A 20542-nucleotide genomic window follows, 5' to 3' on the forward strand; every position below is an offset into this window, starting at 1 on the left:
AACAAGATATACCATACATAAATCAAGCTTTTAAGTCGCCAAAGTCTAGACAAGCTAAGATTAATATAAAAAAATCTGCCATCAATCATTTTACACATCCAGAAAAAAACTATTTTCATATAAAGACAATTGGTGCAGGGGGTCTTCCCAATGTTATAACTATCCACCTTCAACCAAAGAATGTGGGTAGGGAGAAACCATAATTACTCAATGAAATACAAATTTTAGTTACTATGATATGAGTAAATATTGAAATAATGAACTCAGGTACCCTCAAAAGAGAAAACTATGACCACAATGGAGTGCATGTCAATGTAAACTTTTCTCAACCAATGAATAAAAATCCATAAAACTACTTAACAATTTGAAAAAAAAAAAACAAATGCAACTTCAAATTCAAAATGTAGCTCAGTTTCAGATCTTAAAAAAATTAATTGATGTAAAGCTTGTGCTTGTTTTACATTGTGAATTTAGATAACTTCACTTACATGTGGAAGCACAAGCAAGATTATTTTACCTGAGTCTTGATTTTGATCCTTTTTATCCTGATTTTGATCCTGTTTATCCTGATCGAATTTGGGAAGCCCTAATTGTACATCCTCAATATCTAATCGTAAAGGACCAATAACATCTCCTGCATCAGTTTTAAGGTAACACAAATAAACATCATTCCCTTCATACTCATCACCGACATCCTCCATACTGAAGTCATCAACGTCTGCAACTTCAGGAAAGTCATACCCTTTAGAATTGATTTTAGGTTCCTGTTTGACCTCAGGTTTATGATTTTTAACAACACTTTCATTGTTTTGACTAATTTTACTTCGTTGTGTTTCTTGTATTGGATCGTCCGGGTTGGACATTTTAGATCGATTCCGAATGACATATTGCACTTTATTATCCTTTGTTCTTACTTGGACTTTTTCTTGATTAGGATCAGACTGCGATTGAAGATTCTGACGTTTTCTTGGACTAGGAGGACTTCTGTCTGTTTCACTATTCTGCCGGTCATTTGACCTTTCACTTGGATTCCCTTGGTTTGATCTTTCATTGTTTCTATAATTTGAATTATTAGTTCTATATGTATCTTGACTAGCTTGCTGTCTATTCTTAGGTGACCTCTGAACTGGAGGTTGCATGACACGGCGATCATAATATTCCCCGTATTCCTGTTTTGCATGGTGTTGTGCACCTTGTTGTATACTGGGTTCCTGCTGAACACCATTTCCTACCCTTGGATCATAAAAAGAAGCTTTTTGAGCATACACTTCATTCTGGGCATGCTCAGGAATTTGATTATGAGTCCTGTTTGATTGACCTGACCCACGTGCAACATTGGATTCTGGGTATGTCCCAACAAAAGGTTTCATGTAATCATACTGCCTATTTGAGCTTTGATAATTATGTTGGTCTCTTGGTATATCTCCATTTGGAATTCCTCTAGAGTGTACATTATCATTTTGTTCAAACCTTGCATTCCTGTTATTTCTATTGTCGCCATTTTGAGGATGTAATTGGTTGGAATATCCATTTTCCATAGCTCTTACATCCCGATATGATTGACTAGTATGATTCAATGACGGTGATCTGGTTTCCTGTCTAACACTCTCGTTACTCATCACACGTCTGGATGGCTCTGGCGAAACTTTAGGTTTGTAACTAGTTACACTTCCTCTCTCAGAATTTCTACTTGGTTGATTATCATTTCTAGATTGTCTTGCAGAAGTATTTTTAAGTCTTGGAACGTTTTGGCTTTTCTTTAACTCTGGAAGTGCACTCTCACTCGGAAATGAAGATGGTCTTCCTCTACCTATAACATTTCCACTGACATTTTCATTAGATCTAACCTTAGCACTCTGTAGAGCATCTCGTCTTGTGGCTTTGTAACGAGCACTATATGTAGTGTCTCTACCAGGACTACCAGTCTGTTTGCTGCTGTTTGTTCGATTATTGGCAGTTTTATTCATAGCAGTGTTCTATGTTTACCTGGGATTTTAAAATCTCAGGTTATATCCGTACTATTGACTTTTCTACCCGAGACAATTTTTATGATCACTCAATAATACCAATATTTGTCTGTCAAAGTCTATCAGTAAGATTTAAAGACATTATACAAAAGTATCAATTGCCTTTTCAAACAGTCTTTTTCACACTTTTATCTGTAAATCTTCTTTTGTAGTGTTACATGTAAAGACTGAGCAATTATTTGTTTAAATTTTCATTCACAAATCCATTTTGTAATACTTCATTGTCAGAATTTAATTAAATCCAATTTTCTATGAGTATATTCTTTTTTTTTCACTACAATAAATCCAAATATTCCATTTGAAATTCTTAAAACTTTCTTTTCATTTTTTCTTTAAGTTATGTTTTAAAAGAACGGTCCAAAAACCTTCAAATCATTGTCAATTTTATATATGTTCGTAAAACATAAAAATATTATTTTTGATCTCCATGTTGAATTCTTGAATTCTGGGAACAAAAGAAGATAAGTAAAATTGATTACAGGTGAATAATATGGGGTCACCTGTAATAATTCTTACTTATTTAATTTAAACTACTTAACTCGGTCATTTTACATTCTTTTGTTTAAGTTCACCATTGAATAGTTTAATTTTAAGCTTAAATTCCATTTAAACAAGATCCAACTTTAAACGTTTACTTTCTATTATTGTAGCGATACGAAAATTTTAAACTGTTACTAAACAATTCAATAAGAATATAAATCATTTAAAATGAATTTAAAGGCTCGTACCTTTTATACATGTTTCAAGTTTGTGTATGATGTGCATCAATAAATAAAGTAAAATATTTATAAATGGTTCATAATCATTCTACCAACTATCCTTGCAAATTTTCTTCCAGAATCTGAAAATTTTGAAATGGACATAATTCATTTTTGAAATTTTTCCTCAACCTGGCATAAAAATTCAAACTCTTTATGCTGTATATATATATATAACAAATTGCCAACAATATAAAAAGAAAGAGTTGTTTATCCTTCTTTTTTTCTACAGACAAATAATTATATAGTGACTATTTGACACCTTTTCTATCCAATAATGCATTGTACATACATTCATTAAATAATGTTTTATCTCTCAGACATATTCGAAAAAAAACCCAACTCATCTGGATGAACTGATAGGTTGACAGCCATAGAAGAGAAGTGTATGACAAAAGAAACTTTTTACATTTACAAATTATAAAAAGTTCAAAATTTTCACTTTTTTCATAATTTATTCTTTTAACTTAGTTTGCTAGAATTGCTTAAATGATAAACTCATTTTATTGTTACACTTTGTATATTTTGTTCAATAAGCATGATCACAAAAAGGAAATTGGCATTTTAAAAGAATAACAAGAAAAGGAAATTAACTGTCAGACCCTGGCAACAATTGCCAGTCGACAGATAATAACCACTGACAATACATCTTTGCCATTATAAACAGGACGTTATTAAAGACCTCTCACACAAACTTATTGATTCATTAATTACGTCTAATTCAAAATACCTGTACCCACGTAACAATGTCATTCAAGTAAAATTTCATAGATCAATAACTCAATGAATTTAAACAAAATCAGATACTAAGGGAAGATCTTCCTGTGGTTTTGTGAAGATTTATTGTCTTTTTATTGATAAATACATTGTTTACTGATTAGTTTTTCATGAGAAAATGCACATTATAGTAATGAGGCATGGAGCAATCTTGGTTTTAAGTCTATTTATTGTTGATTATGTCTTTAAGAAAATAGAGTTATCTCCCATAGAATGTATAGAGCTATGCTCTATCTTAAATTTTAACTTTAATTAATTGTACTTAAATTAAAGTTTACAAATTGTTACCCTCTAAAGTGTTTTAACCTTGAATAACTGATACTAAGGATGCAGAACAAAAAGTGAAAGAAAGGCAGACCATTCCAAAAAGAATAAAAGAACAGAGTTCCAATGTCCCCTGCGTTGCGCATATTTTATATTTCCAAGGAGCATAACTCTTTTAAAAAAAGTCGATCGTCCACCATTATAGAACTTGTCCGAGATATTGCTGATATTAACCTATAGTAATATGAAGCAGGCGTTACCTGTGAAAGGGGAAGAAGTCTGAATCAATTACTTTTTTTTAATTCTAACATATTTTAATGTTCAAAAAGAAACGGAAATTACGTTACGTTACCGATGTTGTTTCTGTTGTTAGGGATTTTAATTGTGACGTCATTTTAGTCATTACGTCGTTTTCAATGTAAACAAAGAGACGCTATAATCAGGTAACCTTTTTTTTTCATATCAGAGAATAATTAAAAATGAAATTGTTATTGTGTTCATTCCTATATATTTGACTGAAAAATATACCAAAAGTCTCACGACAAATGAGACCTGAAGAAAGAAAGAGATTTTTCTACTGTTATAGGGGACTTTGTCCCCTTATAAGTTTTATAAAAATCTGGCAAGAATTGTACCTGTGAGAGCGCTAACGAGGCCATTTTCCATAAATTTAATATTTCCAAGGGGCATAACTCTTTTTTTTAAAAGTCGATCGGCCACCATTATAGAACTTGTCCAAGATATTGCTGATATTAGCCTATAGTATAAGTTTTTTTAAAATCTGGCAAGAATTGTACCTGTGAGAGCGCTAACAAGACCAGACGAATGCCCAGTATTTCCACATCCCCCGCAACACTTTATGCGGGGGACAAAAAAATGATAGGCAATAAATAACCCAAAAGATACAACAGAGAAAGCAAGATTTAGTTCCTTGACCACAAAGAAAAATCGAGGAAGAAGTCAGATACTCTCGTTCAGAATTCCTGAAGAATAATATATTTTTATTTTAGATTTGAACCTATTACCATTTTTGTCCACTAATTGGACAGCTACAATAATAGACACCAGAAGCTCACTACGTTACCTTCAATGATCAGAGAAAACAGTTAATGGAGAGTTCAACAAATTTTCATGAAGGCAAGTGCAAGAAATTGTTTAACATGTTAAAAACTATTGATAGCAAAATATCAAACATTAAAACTTAAGTTACAAAAGAAATATAATAGTCACAGGGGAGATGAGGGAGTAGAGTGAATAATACAGCAACCAAACAATATAAAAACAAAAAACTTCTAAAGTGCAACATACAGTCTTCAACAATAGACAAGTGTCAAGCTCGACAGCACATTAAGAGAAGGCAAAAGGTGAACAAGTTTAACAGACAATCAAAGATCTGCCATATAATTTCCTCACGGATGTAAAACATCAAAATAAAACTAAGGATAGCCGCTAAGGGAGTTAACTCATTAAAAATCAGCTGAACATTTTAATCACATACTATTAGTAAAGAAAAATCAAGCTTCTCAATGATCAAAATTAGTCTTTGTCAAACTGCTATATATCCAATGAATTCCTGTAAATTGTGTGGTTCCTATTTTTTGAAATTTTTATATTATTTTCGACAGGTCAAAGTAAATATTTTGTCAAAATTTTATGAAAATTAAACCAGCCAAATCTATTTTAGTCAAAGTGTTAGGTACCCCCTTAAGAGGTTCCTTGTTTGGGACAGGTACAGGAACATCTGGTAGGATCAAAAGGAGAATGACAGTAAGTCTTACAGGTATTTTGATAGTTACAATACAGATATATCCATACATGATCATTAACTCACATATCCTACCTAAACTATCATTTTATTTGTTGGTAAATGAAATAGAGTTATTTCCCTTATCACAATGTATATTTTAAAATTTTCTATCAAAATTTCTACGAATATAACTTGAAAACAAAATTAACCAAGTGATCCTACTTTTCTTTGCATACGATATGTATTATCCAGACAACTGTATATTTAATATGACTGAATCAAAAATAAATTATACACTTTCTGTTAGTTCAGCAAGTTCTCAAATGTACAGAGCTTTCAGTATGGATAAGACTTGTGGGAAGGTGTTTGTCTAAGGAGGAGGAAGACCACTGATCCATGGCCCCATTGCTTTCTATGTTAAATTCTGTAAGTTCTAGAATTCATACCTCTTATGTCTTAAGTACAAATAAAGTGTAAAAAAAAAAATTATTTAAGCTATTAAGGCTTGCGCTTAAATAAAATCTTTTAATTGCTTTTAAGAGGGCATTGTTTCTAGGAAGTGTGAAAGTACAAAAACAGAAACTTCTGATCGAAGAACTGACATATGCTCTTTTATTTCTATTTCATACATTTTTCTTATTATCTTAAATAATTACCCATCCCTATTCTATAATGATTCACAGTCCATAAGCATTAATTTGCTTCCAAAATTATAGAAACATTTAACAAATATTACAAGTTACAACTATGTGAAGGAACTATTTTGGTATAATATTTAATGTACTACATTCCTGCATGTTTTTCCTGACTGAGCCATGAATTAGTGGTTCTATACCTATAACCCATATCTCATGATACTTAGGTAGAGCCTTTGGCTATATCTGAATAATAGACTCTAATGAAATTTGATAATAAGTGACATTTGGCCCAAAATTTTGCCCATACTTTACCTACTGACTTGTACAACAATTTAGCATGTCAAATTTTTTTTTAACACACAAAAATTAACAGGAGATGTTGTCCTACCTTCTTCCAAGACAGCCATGAGATCATCCACAGTCTCACATTCTACTATAAACAGATTCTCTACGTAGAAACCTTTATTTTTGGACCATCGGACATTCAAGTATCTTCTGTGGTTGGTGTTCAAAAGATCTATCACCTAAAAATAAATGTACTAAAAAATAACATATCTTTATATTTTATTTTGATATAGCTGTACCGTACTTATAAAACAACACAGTTTCATATCTTTTTTTATAACAGACATTTTCTAGGTTAAATAGTATCGCAGGAAAAACTTAAAGTGGATGATGCTAATGAGACAGTGATTCAACAATAAAAATTAGGCAATCCCTTCTTACGACCAAAATTTATAAAGTGCTATTCTCATTCACTTGTATTATTATTAAATCATAAGGAACAACCAGTCTAAGGTAAGATCAAATTTATCCATAGATTGTACAGAAGACACTGAATGATATATACCAAGTAATGGCACTGGAGCACTGGAGCACTGGAGCACACAAGAAGAATTCATTAAATATCATAGATTATTTATGGTTTTGAAAACAAGAGGGAGTTTCTCTCCTCCAAACTCATCGAAAAGGCAATCACTCTTAGATGAGATGTAGCCGAGAAACTTCTCCAAGATCAACTTGACTCAACTCAGAAAAACTCATCTCAGTCGAATAGCTTGAGATGGAAAATTATCACACATAAAATGGCAATAACAACAATTTAATTAAAAATTTGTTTCTCTGGGAAAAGTGTCATAATGATATAACTATGCTATTATTTTTTTCTATAAATTTATTATATCATTTCTTCACCTTTAATTTTTTATTTATTTTATTTTTGGCGAAGTATTTTAGTACATAAAAGACAGCAGAAAAATTTAGGCCTCTTTTTTCACCTAGTTCCAACGTCTTAGTAGGAATGTGAAACATATATCTCAACAAAAGAGCTTCACTCTCAGATGAAAAAACCCACGTTTAAAGATATCTTAATCTTTAGGCAAACACTTGTAAAAAACTTGTTTTATTAAGAAAAAGCTTAAAATTGACAGACAAATATTGAACTGTGAAAGAACCCCAAAGTATTTGCAAAGCAGAAATAGTATAAATTACAATAGTCGTCAAATTTCAATTTGATCACGTCAATTTCAAGTTGAAACTTACAAGGTTTTATACTCTGGGGTTATGTAGACTCGGATTTCGAGGGCTTCCTTGTTTGTGGATCGAGATAAAGAAAACTGTCAGCGTTGTTTAACAAAGATATTGAGACATTGTTTGCACAAAATTTTATGTCAACAAAATATTCAAGCACCGGTTATGAACCATTATTAAAATTTCAAATGGGGTTATAATTATAACAAGTTAGTTAATTTGTATCAAACAGTCTTTGTATCGATCAATAGCATATGATTCACAATAAATGTACAATTGGAGAAAAAATCTCAGTTTACCTTGTATGTAACAATTAGCTTATTAAATATTTATATTACAATTTACGTCATAAATTTCTTTCCACAATAGGAAAGAAAATACTACAACAATAGAAGGGTCTTTTTTGTCTTATCTTTTTCAATTCTAAAGATATTTCTCGTGATTCATACATAAACCATTGGTATTATTAAAAAGGGCTATAGTTCAGAGCAGTTTAGTGCTGAGGCTAGTGATGGGTTTGAAGATAACAATGTTTCAGGGCTAAATTACATTTTTTAATGAGCTACAGCTTAGGACTATATTTCTATTGAACAAAAATTCTAAAAAGATATCTTTCAATGTTTCTATACTTTCAGGTCAGTGAAGGAAATGTGAGAAATTATGCATAAAGTATTAACCATCAAAAATTTCTCCTTTGTCCCAGCCCTTGTCTCGTTGCTTTTGATTTATCTTGTATGAGAACTGTCCAATGGATTTCAATTTTAGCTCCTCTTTTTAACATACTGTTGATTCATTTATTTTTGTGGGTACCAATTTTCGTGGATTGAGGAAAAATTGTATTTTTATGGATGCTTGATTTCATGGTTTTGCCAAAGTCTGCATACAATCCGTTACATACAATCCATACAATCCCTTACATACAATCCATTACATACAATCCGTTGCATACAATCCATACAATCCGTTACATACAATCTGTTACATACAATCCCTTACATACAATCCCTTACATACAATCCGTTACATACAATCTGTTACATACATACAATCCGTTACATGCAATCCGTTACATACAATCCATTACATACAATCCGTTACATACAATCCATTACATACAATCCGTTATATACAATCTGTTACAATACAATCCGTTACATACAATCCGTTACAATACAATCCGTTACATACAATTCGTTACATACAATCCGTTACATAAAATCCGTTACATACAATCCGTTACATAAAATCCATTACAAAACTTGTACTTTGTAGAACATTTGAATTAATAATTGACCTTTACCCATGAAAGCAACGAGCATTGGTACCCAATGAATAATAATCCACAGTAGTTCACTTTAATCTTTTTATTCTACAAAAGGGAGATAACTATGGAGGGGTTAGGCCAGATTCTGAGGCTTTTTCCTCTATTAACTGGACACTTGGTCTACAAACAATTAACCTTGACCAAACAAAATAAATAATGGACCTTTGGTAAGGTCAGACCAAATTTTAGAATGACCGATGGCAAAAAGTTCATTTCATAACAAGAAATGCTTACAGGACTACACAGTAGCCAGGATTATTTATCCATCCAGGGGAGATAATTAGAATATTATTTATCCATCAGAGAGGAGATAATGACGATTGTTTACCTGTTCATTGTATATTTCAAGATAAGAAGCTTTAATTGTTTTATTTCCTGAGACCTGTCCTAATTGTTGTACCAGGTATCTAAATGACCTCTGGATGACCCCTTGCATGTCTGTTTCTGGCTGTTTGCCACCTTCAAACTGAAATACACAAAAACATTACTCTATAAATTATTAAATTCTTATTGATAGAGCTTTGCTTATACAAATTGCAGATTCTTAATCATTTTTTTATCCTGTTAGTCCGTTCATCTTTTGTTATTTTAAAGAAATGAACAGACTTACTGGACAAACAAAATTTCCAAACTTGCATGTATATGCGTCATTATTGCATTTTATCTACACAATTTCGGCTTTCATTGATCACTTATACTTAAAAACCAATCATTTCCTTGTATCAAATCCACAAAAATGAGTGTTTGGGGATTAATGTTAAAACTAGGTTTTATCTAAAACTTATCACAGCCTCTCTAAAAGAATAAAGCAAAACAAACGCAAGCAGTTGGATCATACTGTTATCAAATTGAAAACAAATGAACTTGCATGATCTTAAATGTAGATAATAAATAAATTTATCTAATTTTAAATTAACAAGCTGATGGCCATTAATGTGATTAATTAATGAAGAAAGCTAAAAAATTTGCAAATAAAGCTTATAAGAAATTCTGATGATAATTACTTAAGTGAAGACCAGTGAAGTGTGAGTAAATTTCAATTACCAAATGTTTAAAATGGAAGTTTCAACTTCAAAGATACTTTAGTCATGCAATCTTATATCATATTGTTTATAATTACTCAAACATTTCAACTAATGAGATCGTCCTGAACATGCATTAAATATTGCCACTAGACGTAGAACAACCAACCATCAATCAACTCATGTGGAATTTGCCATTTTCAGCTGCACAGTTTCGGCAGATCACTCCTCCTTAAACTCAAATCTTACCTTATATAAAATAAGAAGATGTGATAAGATAGCCAATGAGACAACTATCCAGCAGAGATGTGATAAGATAGCCAATGAGACAACTATCCAGCAGAGATGTGATAAGATAGCCAATGAGACAACTATCCAGCAGAGTCCAGATGAAGCAGATTTAATGAGACCGTATGACCTTCTACAATGAGGAAAACCCATACATATAGTAGCATTTTTTTTAGAGTATTGAACTAATGTTTTGAAAGCATTGTTTGTTCAATTCTCATGATGAAATGAAAGAAATTGGCATGTCAAACAAATGTATAAAGTTGGCACAGATGATCAACTAGAAATATTGCTGACTGCACCAACTCAGACTCTGGATGGGAGGATATATATATATTGTGTACATGATAAAAGTCTTACACAAGACAAATATACCTATGACACTTGGCATTTTAATAAACTGATTTCTAACCCAAAAATATAAACCTACAGGGCTATCTTAAGCTTCCTATATGTGCAAGTTTATGATCTTTGTTGAGGATCATTAGGTGAGCTTTAGATATTTGTTTTAACTCTATATATTTGGGATACTATCTTATGTATCTCTAACCATATATCTTTTTTTTTATTTTATAAACTATTCTTTCTACCACCAGGAAGGTGTCGTTATAAATCAAATGAAGCATTGTTAAGTGTTCAGGTTAAAAACAATGGAAGTAAAAATATCTGTAGGTAATGTAAATGGTGTCTCTCCTTGAGGTTCATTTTTAAATGCAATACTGTAAATGTTTAAAATTTTGCAGGAGCCAGAATTTTTTGGCAATTATGTAAATCAATCCAGTGTTCTCACAATACATTATATATACTATTTTGGTAAAAAGGGAATTTTGATATACATCATGTTACTATAGATTATAGCATCACATCCATAACAAAATCATTTTAGATAGCATTACATTAATCAATATAACTTGTACTTTTTGTTTTATTTTTTGAACATCATTTTAACAAGTAACACCATTTCAAAACAGAATTTTTACCTTCAAAAATTTTGAAGGTTAGCATTAGAATTAATTTATTATTCAAAACTCAGCTGAAATAAAATAGTGAACAAGAACTTTCCTCCATTTTACATCTCTAATATCCCCTTTACAAGACTTATCTCCCATGTAAACAGCTATTCCACAAAATAATGGACATAAAAATATTTTACAACATAATTTTTTTTTTTTTATTTTCATGATAAACTCATATTTACCAAAATTCACTATCAGGGAAAATGACCACAAATTTATGGTGGCCTTATGTTGCCATTTTTCATTTTCTCCTTTGATGTCTCATAAAGTGAAAATATTTAAAAGTCTAAATTGCAAAAAAAAAAAGTTACAGATGAAGCTATTTGGGGTTCACTTTATAAATGGCAAAATACAAAACCAAGAAAACACAAAATGGCTTCATTGGACCACCATTAAGATTGCATGTAGGGCATTAAAATTTACCTTTTAAATTGGGAGATAACTCTGCAGATGAAATGTGAGGAAAAACATTGAATATTTGTAGAAACCCATAACCAGTGTTTTAGGACTAAAACATGTTAATTTGTTATTGTTACTAAAACTTGTTGTTAGTCCAAAGAAAAAAAAGCATTTTGCAATTTAAAGGATACCATTCAAATGAAATAATCAAATTTGATGGGAATTTCATCACAAGTACTACTAAAAATATTTGTTTTCTTTTGATAATTTACAAAATACTGCAAAAGTCTTGATTTAAAATCATCTAATAATTAATTAAAAAGTATTAAAATGAATTGAATTAAAAGAATTCTTGCATTAATCCAAAGAAAAGCATGTGTTCAAATCACACTGGTGCCAAATATGAAAGTAATGATGATCACAATTTTATACAAATCATAAAAATAAAAAATAAACAAGCATACACTCATTTTAAGCTTATCATGTAAACACACTTTCTTACACCAAATGAAAATAAAAGGAATATTTCGGCTTAAAAATTTTAGATGAATACTGTAAATTCAGAAATTATTGCGTACAGTTATTATTGAGATTTTTAAAGTATGAACAAAAATGCGAGTTTAATGATTGCGATTTCGAAAAAATCTGCATGCAGGTCTATGTTTCAGTTATCAGAATGCGAGTTCTTATTATTGCAATACTCACCCAGTCGCATTATTCGCATTAATAAAAACCTCGAAATAATTTCTGAATTTACAGTAAGTAAAAGACAAAACATCTTCTAAATGAAATTGTTTTTGGTAGTATTCATGCACCATTAATGATACTTTGCCACTCCATCCACCTACATTTCTATAATAAGCTTAAAATTAAGGAAAAGTGAGTAAAAAATTGCTTAGAACATTGATCAAAATTAAATGGTCTCCATAAAGGACCATGTTTTGACCCAAAATCCTGAATCTGAGCAAAAATACTATCACATTATTCTTGTGTTTTTTCTATTCAAATTTCAATGACTTTTTTTATCAAAATAAATTAACAATCTTCCAATGTAATTCAAAATTTCCATTTTAATTACTATATGTTAAAAGAGGAGGTAACCATTTAAATGGAGTTACCTTACCTTTTAACATATGAAATATCGATGATAAGTTTAAAATGAGTGTATAAACAAAAAGATTCCCCTTTGGATAATTTCATGAGAATCTGCAAAGAAAGTAACATGTAACAATAACAGGAAATTGGTTTGAGGAAATCAAGGGAAATAACTCAGGACAGACCTCATCTCCATTCTCTGCAACTGGAAGCTGAAAATTAAGACAAATTAAGCAAAGGTAAAACATGTGAACCTTTCATAATAAAGGCATCCCATAAATGCCCACTATATACTCATTAATTTCTGTTTATAAAGCACCCCTTATTATTGAGTGTGAACCTTAGCCACACATCTTCTAATGCCCCATTTACAAAGCACCACACATGGTGCTGTGTGAACATCAGCCACACAACACACGCTAAGGTTGTAGTCTTGTATTTGAAAGCTCCATTAGCTTATATGCAAAACAGCTGATATTTCAACATTTTTAAAATAAAATGCTACATAGAAAACAAAATTCATTCTATATAATTATAAAGTTTTTATCAAATTCAACAGTGATGACAAAAAATATTTTTTGATGAGTTTTTTTAACCACTGGTTTGATGCCACTGCAGAATGTTTTTGTTTCAGTGGTCCTCCTCATAGAGTTTGATTTCAACCACTCATGAGTTGAATGTTGACAAAACAGGCATCTTGCACACCAGATTATATAAACAATGGTGACTTTTAAGTTTGTTTTTTTTTAACCAATAGCTAATTTAATGGAAAACAAGTTTAGAAACAAGGACACCACAATTAGATTTCAGATTTCCAAACAGGCCCATAATGTTAAACATGGTAAAACTAGTTTGGTGAGCACTCTAACCTTCACCTTTTTATTGTGATCATTGGCAGAATAAAAGAAAGATTTAAAAACATTAGGAACCCCCTTACAATAGTCTTAATGAACAAATTGACTAAGAATCATGTTAATCTAACAAATTACAACATTAAATTAGATTTTCCTTTATTATAGATTACAGATCGATCAAGCTCTGTTTCCCAGTTTCTTATATCATAATCCTTGCAGTCTGTGCTTTGGTACAAATCAAAGGAAAAACGGATAAAAAGATTGAAATTATTCATAATTATTGTATTGAATTCGTAATATTGTCTGACCGAGTTTTTTAATGACTTCCTGTTAATTTAGCAAACACTCCAATTATAGTAAACAGATGGAACATTTAACTTAGCAGGAGTACAAATTGTTCACATGATTTCATTGAGAAAAATAATTTTCATAAATATGTGCTGAATTCTCTCTTATCTTGTTTGACAAATTATATTTATCTTTTTTATCTTTCAGTTATGAGTTGACGAGTTATGAGTTGTGACTAATACATGCATTTCTAATGTCATTTCACTCAAGAGTATTTGGTTAAGGTACCTATCAATGGATATCAATACTTACTGCTATGTATGATTTTTATGCATGCTTATTTAAGAAGTACATTTTCAAGATCAAATACAAAATACTGATATATTTGACAATACAGACAAACAGATTGGACAGTCTGCACAGATATAAATTCTTTTGTGTACCATTCTTTTTAAAATCCTATGAGGTATATATTTACACATAATTAGATGATCATATGTAATGGTATAAATCTATTGTTACCTACTTAATAATCTTATATCAGACAAAAACATTTAAATACAAGCATGTTGTTGACATGTAAACAAATATTTTGTCAGCAGCAGATTAAGTACTCTTGTTTCTTAATCCTATATTCTATTATACAATGTTGTAAAAATTTTACACTAGTAAGAAAGTACCCATTGTCAGTTGTTATATGCCAATTAAACAGTTTTAGTACTGATATTCAAACTTTGGGTCCAGTTACAAACATGTATTATTGAAAGTTTATTAACCTAAGTTGACAGGGTAACATAGAAAATGTAATGATATTTAATTTTTTGAAAGGTTGTTGTTTAATCCTATCTTATCTTTTATGAAATGTTTTGATAGAATCAGTCAAAGCTTCCAATAAAATCACCTGTAATGAGCAGTTTCTTAAAGAGCATTGATGGAAAAAATAAGTTCAACAGTACAGTCTCAACCAATCCCAAAACAAACTCATCCATTAGTCCAAGATTTCTGAGTACTGTACACAGAAAAAACAATGGAAAATTTATGACAGCACAGCATAGGAAAATTTATGACAGCACGGCATACACATTTGGTACATAAAATTTTCAAGTTATAAGCATTTCAGACATCTAGAGACATGCTTCTTTATCAATAGACTAAAAGATCAATAATCACATGGTCTGACAAGCTATCTACACCTGAAAATGTTTAGTAATTTATAACAATGTAGAAGTTTGAACACTTGCTGCACAAACAATGATGAGTATACATGCAGATCACATTCCATCAGTTAAACTGACATTCCCCAGTCCAATAAACATTCCGATGACTTTCATGCAAAATTGTGTGATTTCTTTAACAACATTTCACCGTGAATAAACATAATTTTGTGTTAGAACTTACCGATATATATACTTTCCCATCTTTCTTTAGTGATAAAAAAGGAAAAATAATCAGATGTTGCCTTGGTTTTTACACAAGTTTTCACAAAATTTATGTAATTTATAAGGAGACTTAATTTGAATTTATCTTTAAAAAATAAGAAACTTTTAAATACTGGGGATTCATTCACTTTTTTGGTTACCAAATTTCTTGTTTTCACAAATTCTTTTTACAAACCTATGGAAAAATGCATTTTGTTGAATATTTAAGCTTTGTACGTTGTTCACTTTTAACCTTGAAATCCAAGGAAATAAGTAACCCACAAATAAAATTTTAATTGTTTGATGTTGCCTACCTACACATCTAAAAAGCAGCCTACCTGAAAAATTTTCTGACACAAATCGTGTCAAATTATTTTTTTAAGTTTTTTATCATGTTATAACGTTGTTTTCATGTCTAAAACATGTAGTTTATGTTGTTGGCCAAAAAAAAAAATTAATAAAATCCCTACCTACCTACCCAACTGTACAACACATGGGTAGGCAACATCAAACAAAGAACTTTTTAGGGTGGCCTTATCCACAAATAATAATAAATCCATGATGGAATCATTTTGTTTAAAATAATTTTGAAATCAAGAATAGGGATTAACCAGTGCAGTAAAATCCAATCTAAACTGGGACTCAAAAGACTCAAGATATATTTTTTTCATATCAGACAGATGATCTATTTACTAGGGTCTAAATTTAGAAAGTATATTTCTTCTATGTCCTGTAATATAAGAGTTTGATTTAGCCAGGCTTCTGTTTTACTAAAGGATCAATTTCGACAGTTCCACTGCATGAAACAATATCAATAGTCTATATTACCTGTTGTGGGGGACCAGTCATTGTGTGAGTTTTACCAGATCCTGTTTGTCCAAATGCAAATGCTGTACATGCGTACCTATAAAAAAGGAAAGAATGAATAAAACCTAAAATAACATCTACTTGGTTTTTTTATTCATATAGCCCTTTTTAAGAATTAAAAACAAATTGGGAATTTGGAGTTGATGGCAGATCTAAGTTCCTGATAATTTGAATAACAACTTTTTAGCCAAATTAGAGCATTTCTTTGACTTATAAACATAATAAACTTGTCAATTGTTTAAGATCAAAGAGTCTTCTACATGGTTTTTAGTGCATGTTGTTGGGTTCCTGTCTCATTTGTTTATACCCTTTGTCTCCTTAATTTTGTAGTTTATACTGTTCAATTTACTATAGTTCTACTAACTCAACTCTTATTCCATTATGAATGAGAGTATCAAATTCATTGTATCAAGTTTTATTTGAAAAGATTGACCAAAATTATTTTATGTGGGTGGATAATACGTTTGGGTTTCTTTTATACCATTTTTTTGTTACTTGCAATTAAACACAACATAAATTATTAACAACAATGTATTTACAATGTAATTTAAAGCATATCAGAATAATCATCAAGTCTATCAAGAGTACTGCAAAAAAGAGCTTTTTATTTCTAAATTCTTCAGGACTTAACTTTTGTGAAACAGTACAAAGGTTGTAAGGAAAACAGTTGTCATATTAGTTTTAAAATGAACTTCCAGTCTATATTGTCATTAAAATTTGCAATTCTGATAAGCATTTAATTATACAAGAGGAAACAAGTCCTGATAAAAAATATTGTATCTTAAAGTTGATAAACTTTAGTAAAAATCAACAAAGTTAAAAGTTCAATTGAGATACATGTGCCGACCATATGTCAACAAACAATAAAACAAAAGATTTTAAAAATCTTTAGAATAAAGACTTTGTCATGGATGGGGAGCTAAATGCCAGCTGGCAGGTGATCAAATGCTAGACAAAAAATGTACAGCTTAAAGTAGATTGAGTCTATATAAGTGGGTTAATATCACATCGATTCAACGAAGATTAATTACAAATAGTTTTATAAATTATCTCCAAAGTAATCAAATGCTGTATTATTCATTTATTATTATGACTTGAAGGTACTCTGATCATGTGACAGAGTTGACAATATTGCTCTGCTTTTACAATACTTGAATGAGAAAAAAACGTATTGTATTTAAATAGTTACTTTTATTGGTAGTTCAACAGCAATAAAAATGTTTAGAGTGTTAAATATGCTTTTTTATTGAGGTAATGGCAGAGGTTTCTACAGTAATATAAAATAGTCTAGTATAAAGGGAATTTAAAGACATAATCCATTTACGATTGATTCGGTTATTAACCAATTGTTACCATCTCAAGGTCATAATGGAATACAATAAAACTATAAAAGATATATATTCTGATTATTTCTACCAATTTGATTATCACACAAATTTTTAAACACATCTACATAAAAAGCAGGACTTTTAACTATTGTTATGTAATCTAAAGTTTTGGCCTTCTTCTGTTTAAGTTCAAAACATAAAAAAAGAAATGAAAAAGTTAGTTCAAGATTTCAAAATGTAATAGTTAGTAAACATGCAGTTACCTTCAAATATATAATACAATATACATAAATAACATGACATGAGGACAAATAAAACATAAAACATATTTAATTTGTCATTCAAGTTAATATGGAGATTCTTACTGCGACTTGTGACCCACAAGACCTGAGAAACCAGCCATTGGAGGGGGAGGGGGGTAGCAAGGCACTTCTATCAAAATCTGATGGGTGTTGGTTGTTTAAGAAAGATAGCCTTATCAATTATAAGAAATGATTAAGTAAAATTTAATGCATGGCCGTGTAAAACTAAAATGCCTCCCTTTACATTTATTTCTGAACAGCCCTTGCATTATTTTTAAATCTAATTACAATTTCTTTGTCGTATGATAGCAAAAAATCATGATGGATTTGATATATATTGTACATGCTTTTACAAAATGAAATTTCTATGTAATTAAGGAATAACAGTACCAAGGATTTGTATACTATACAAATCCTTGACGGTACTATAGTTGAAGAGTTGCTGCCGTCAAATGCAGTCTTACTGGCGACGCGTAGTTGTAAGATTCAGATTTGGATAATATCTCATTGAAACAGAGTTTTTGAGATTGGTTAGGTTTTATTTTCGATTATATTGTATTAATAGAACATTTGAGAATTTCAGCAATTCAAAATGGTGGTCTGAAATAGACATGTCAATTGTTGATTTGATGATAAATTTTATAGCCAATAAAAAAAGTTGTTACATAAAGATTGCATTAGAATACATATACTTACCCATTGATTGACATATCAATTAACTTTTTAACCCCAGAGTGGTCGAACACATCTTCCTGCGAAGCTTCTGGTTCAAATACCACATTGTATACAAATGATCTGTTCACTGACACGTGATCAACCTAAAATAGGCAGAAAATGAAAATTTAATTATACAAAAAAAAATTAGTAGAAATAACTAGAATTTTAAGTGTATTGTTGTTAATATAAATTTTTATAAATAATTTAGAAATCAAGGTTGCTAACAATTATTTTTTCGTACTGCTTAGAAAAGCCTCAAGATATACTGATAAAAGAAATGGATATAAATGACCATGAAAACTGCAAAATATTAACAGGAATTTACCTCAACTCTGCCTTCTCCGTGGAACTTTGTTACAAACTGATCTTTTCTTTCCCTTTCTTGCCCATTGGCAGGTCTGACTCTGAAATGGAAAGAGATTATTTAGTTCCTGATATAACTTGTGGTTAGTCAGCATACATGTAGGATGGAAACCTGATGCTGCTTTCATAAAGGGCAAGACAAAAAAAAAAGGTTACTAGCTGTTTGACCTATGATTTTTAATATATCCTTATTCTTTGGTTTCTGGTTGTCTCATTCGCATTATACCCTTGCATTATATATCACCTTATTTCTATATCAAGTGTTGAGGTTCTACAAGATTTCAGATCCTGATTGGCAACATTAAAAAACAATATTATTGCTACTAATATTGATAACTGGGAATAGGAGCCCGAAAATGAATTAAAAGGGCAAGTCAGGCTATACAAATCTCATGAATAAAGTATATTATATACTATATAGCATTTTGCCATGCATGTTTTTACCTAACACCAATCTCGAGTTGTTCTTTAAGCAATGAGTTACACCGGTTGACCCGACGTCATCGACAATCGGTTCTTACTGTGACGTAATAACATAACGTCATAAGCATTGTGACATCGGAAATTTACGCCAATTACAGGAAAGTGCACGCATTCGAAAGTCGTCTATTGATCAAGCATGTGCAATACATCGTCAGAAAATATCTGAGATTAATTCCTTTACAAGTGCACTATGAGTGCGACTTCTCTAGATCAACTGCAAAATTCGACATGAATGAAGAATTAGATATGTCAACACGTGAAAAAATGACCAGTCAAAAACATGTTACAGGAAGTCATTAAAGTATAGGTCAACTCAAGCGCGGGTTTAATTCCGGTAATTCTAAGATATTTTTTGCAATGCTGGATAGAAACTGAGTCTCATCGGGTACAACAACGATTTTTATCGTAAGAATACAAATCATTGGGTATATATGTAAGAACCCTGTTACTCAAATATCAGCAATTGCAAAATGAAGTGCTTATTGACTTGTTTATCTAATCATCTGACACGAGAATAAAACCTGAATACAGTATTGAGAACGACAATGATATAAATAAAATCTGTCATTTCAATTGTAACCTGGGACTAATAGATGCAGTTGTGTCCCATAAGTCAGAAAGTCAATCATAGTAATGGACTTCAGAAAGTACCTATCTATTCTTCTGATATTTAACGACAGAACAAAAATAGTACAACGATTTAGTATAGCTTTACCCCCCCCCCCCCCTTTTTTTAAAAAGATAATTGAAGTTTTTACTTCAGTTATTGTTCCTAAAGATCACTAAAAGAGTTGTGGATATATGACGGTCACGCCAAATCACGAGATTTGCTAGTGCTTCCGAATGTACTTATTGACTCGGGAGAAAATTGTATGTACACGGGAGGTGTAACAATACAAAGAAATGCGTAGTTTGTAATACATCAGAATCGTGATCAATCCGTTTGTAAATAGAATCTTATCCAAAACGTGTAATTCAACCGATCGTAAAATAAAGTTTTTGCTCCTCAAAGACTGAACTTGTCTGATAAAAAGATT

At 30.8% G+C, this 20542-nt stretch overlaps 1 protein-coding gene across 6 annotated transcripts in view; it reads right to left on the minus strand.

The window, feature by feature from the left end:
• Positions 1-20542, minus strand: part of LOC127711506 (kinesin-like protein KIF12) — a 70527-nt gene that overhangs the window by 29486 nt on the left and 20499 nt on the right. For 2 of the 6 annotated variants that reach the window (XM_052217585.1, XM_052217583.1), the window contains exons 3-8: positions 18985-19063; positions 18639-18760; positions 16274-16349; positions 13071-13097; positions 9394-9531; positions 6600-6735 (exon numbers count right to left, since the gene is read on the minus strand). In XM_052217585.1, the coding sequence (XP_052073545.1) occupies positions 6600-6735; positions 9394-9531; positions 13071-13097; positions 16274-16349; positions 18639-18760; positions 18985-19063 (578 nt within the window). Of the gene's footprint in view, positions 1-517; positions 2470-6599; positions 6736-9393; positions 9532-13070; positions 13098-16273; positions 16350-18638; positions 18761-18984; positions 19064-20542 lie in introns of those variants that run through there. The other 4 variants (XM_052217584.1, XM_052217581.1, XM_052217582.1 and 1 more) reach the window with 4 other exon arrangements.

Source organism: Mytilus californianus, unplaced genomic scaffold, assembly GCF_021869535.1.
Source record: "Mytilus californianus isolate M0D057914Y unplaced genomic scaffold, xbMytCali1.0.p SCAF_8, whole genome shotgun sequence".
NCBI lineage: Eukaryota > Metazoa > Mollusca > Bivalvia > Mytilida > Mytilidae > Mytilus > Mytilus californianus.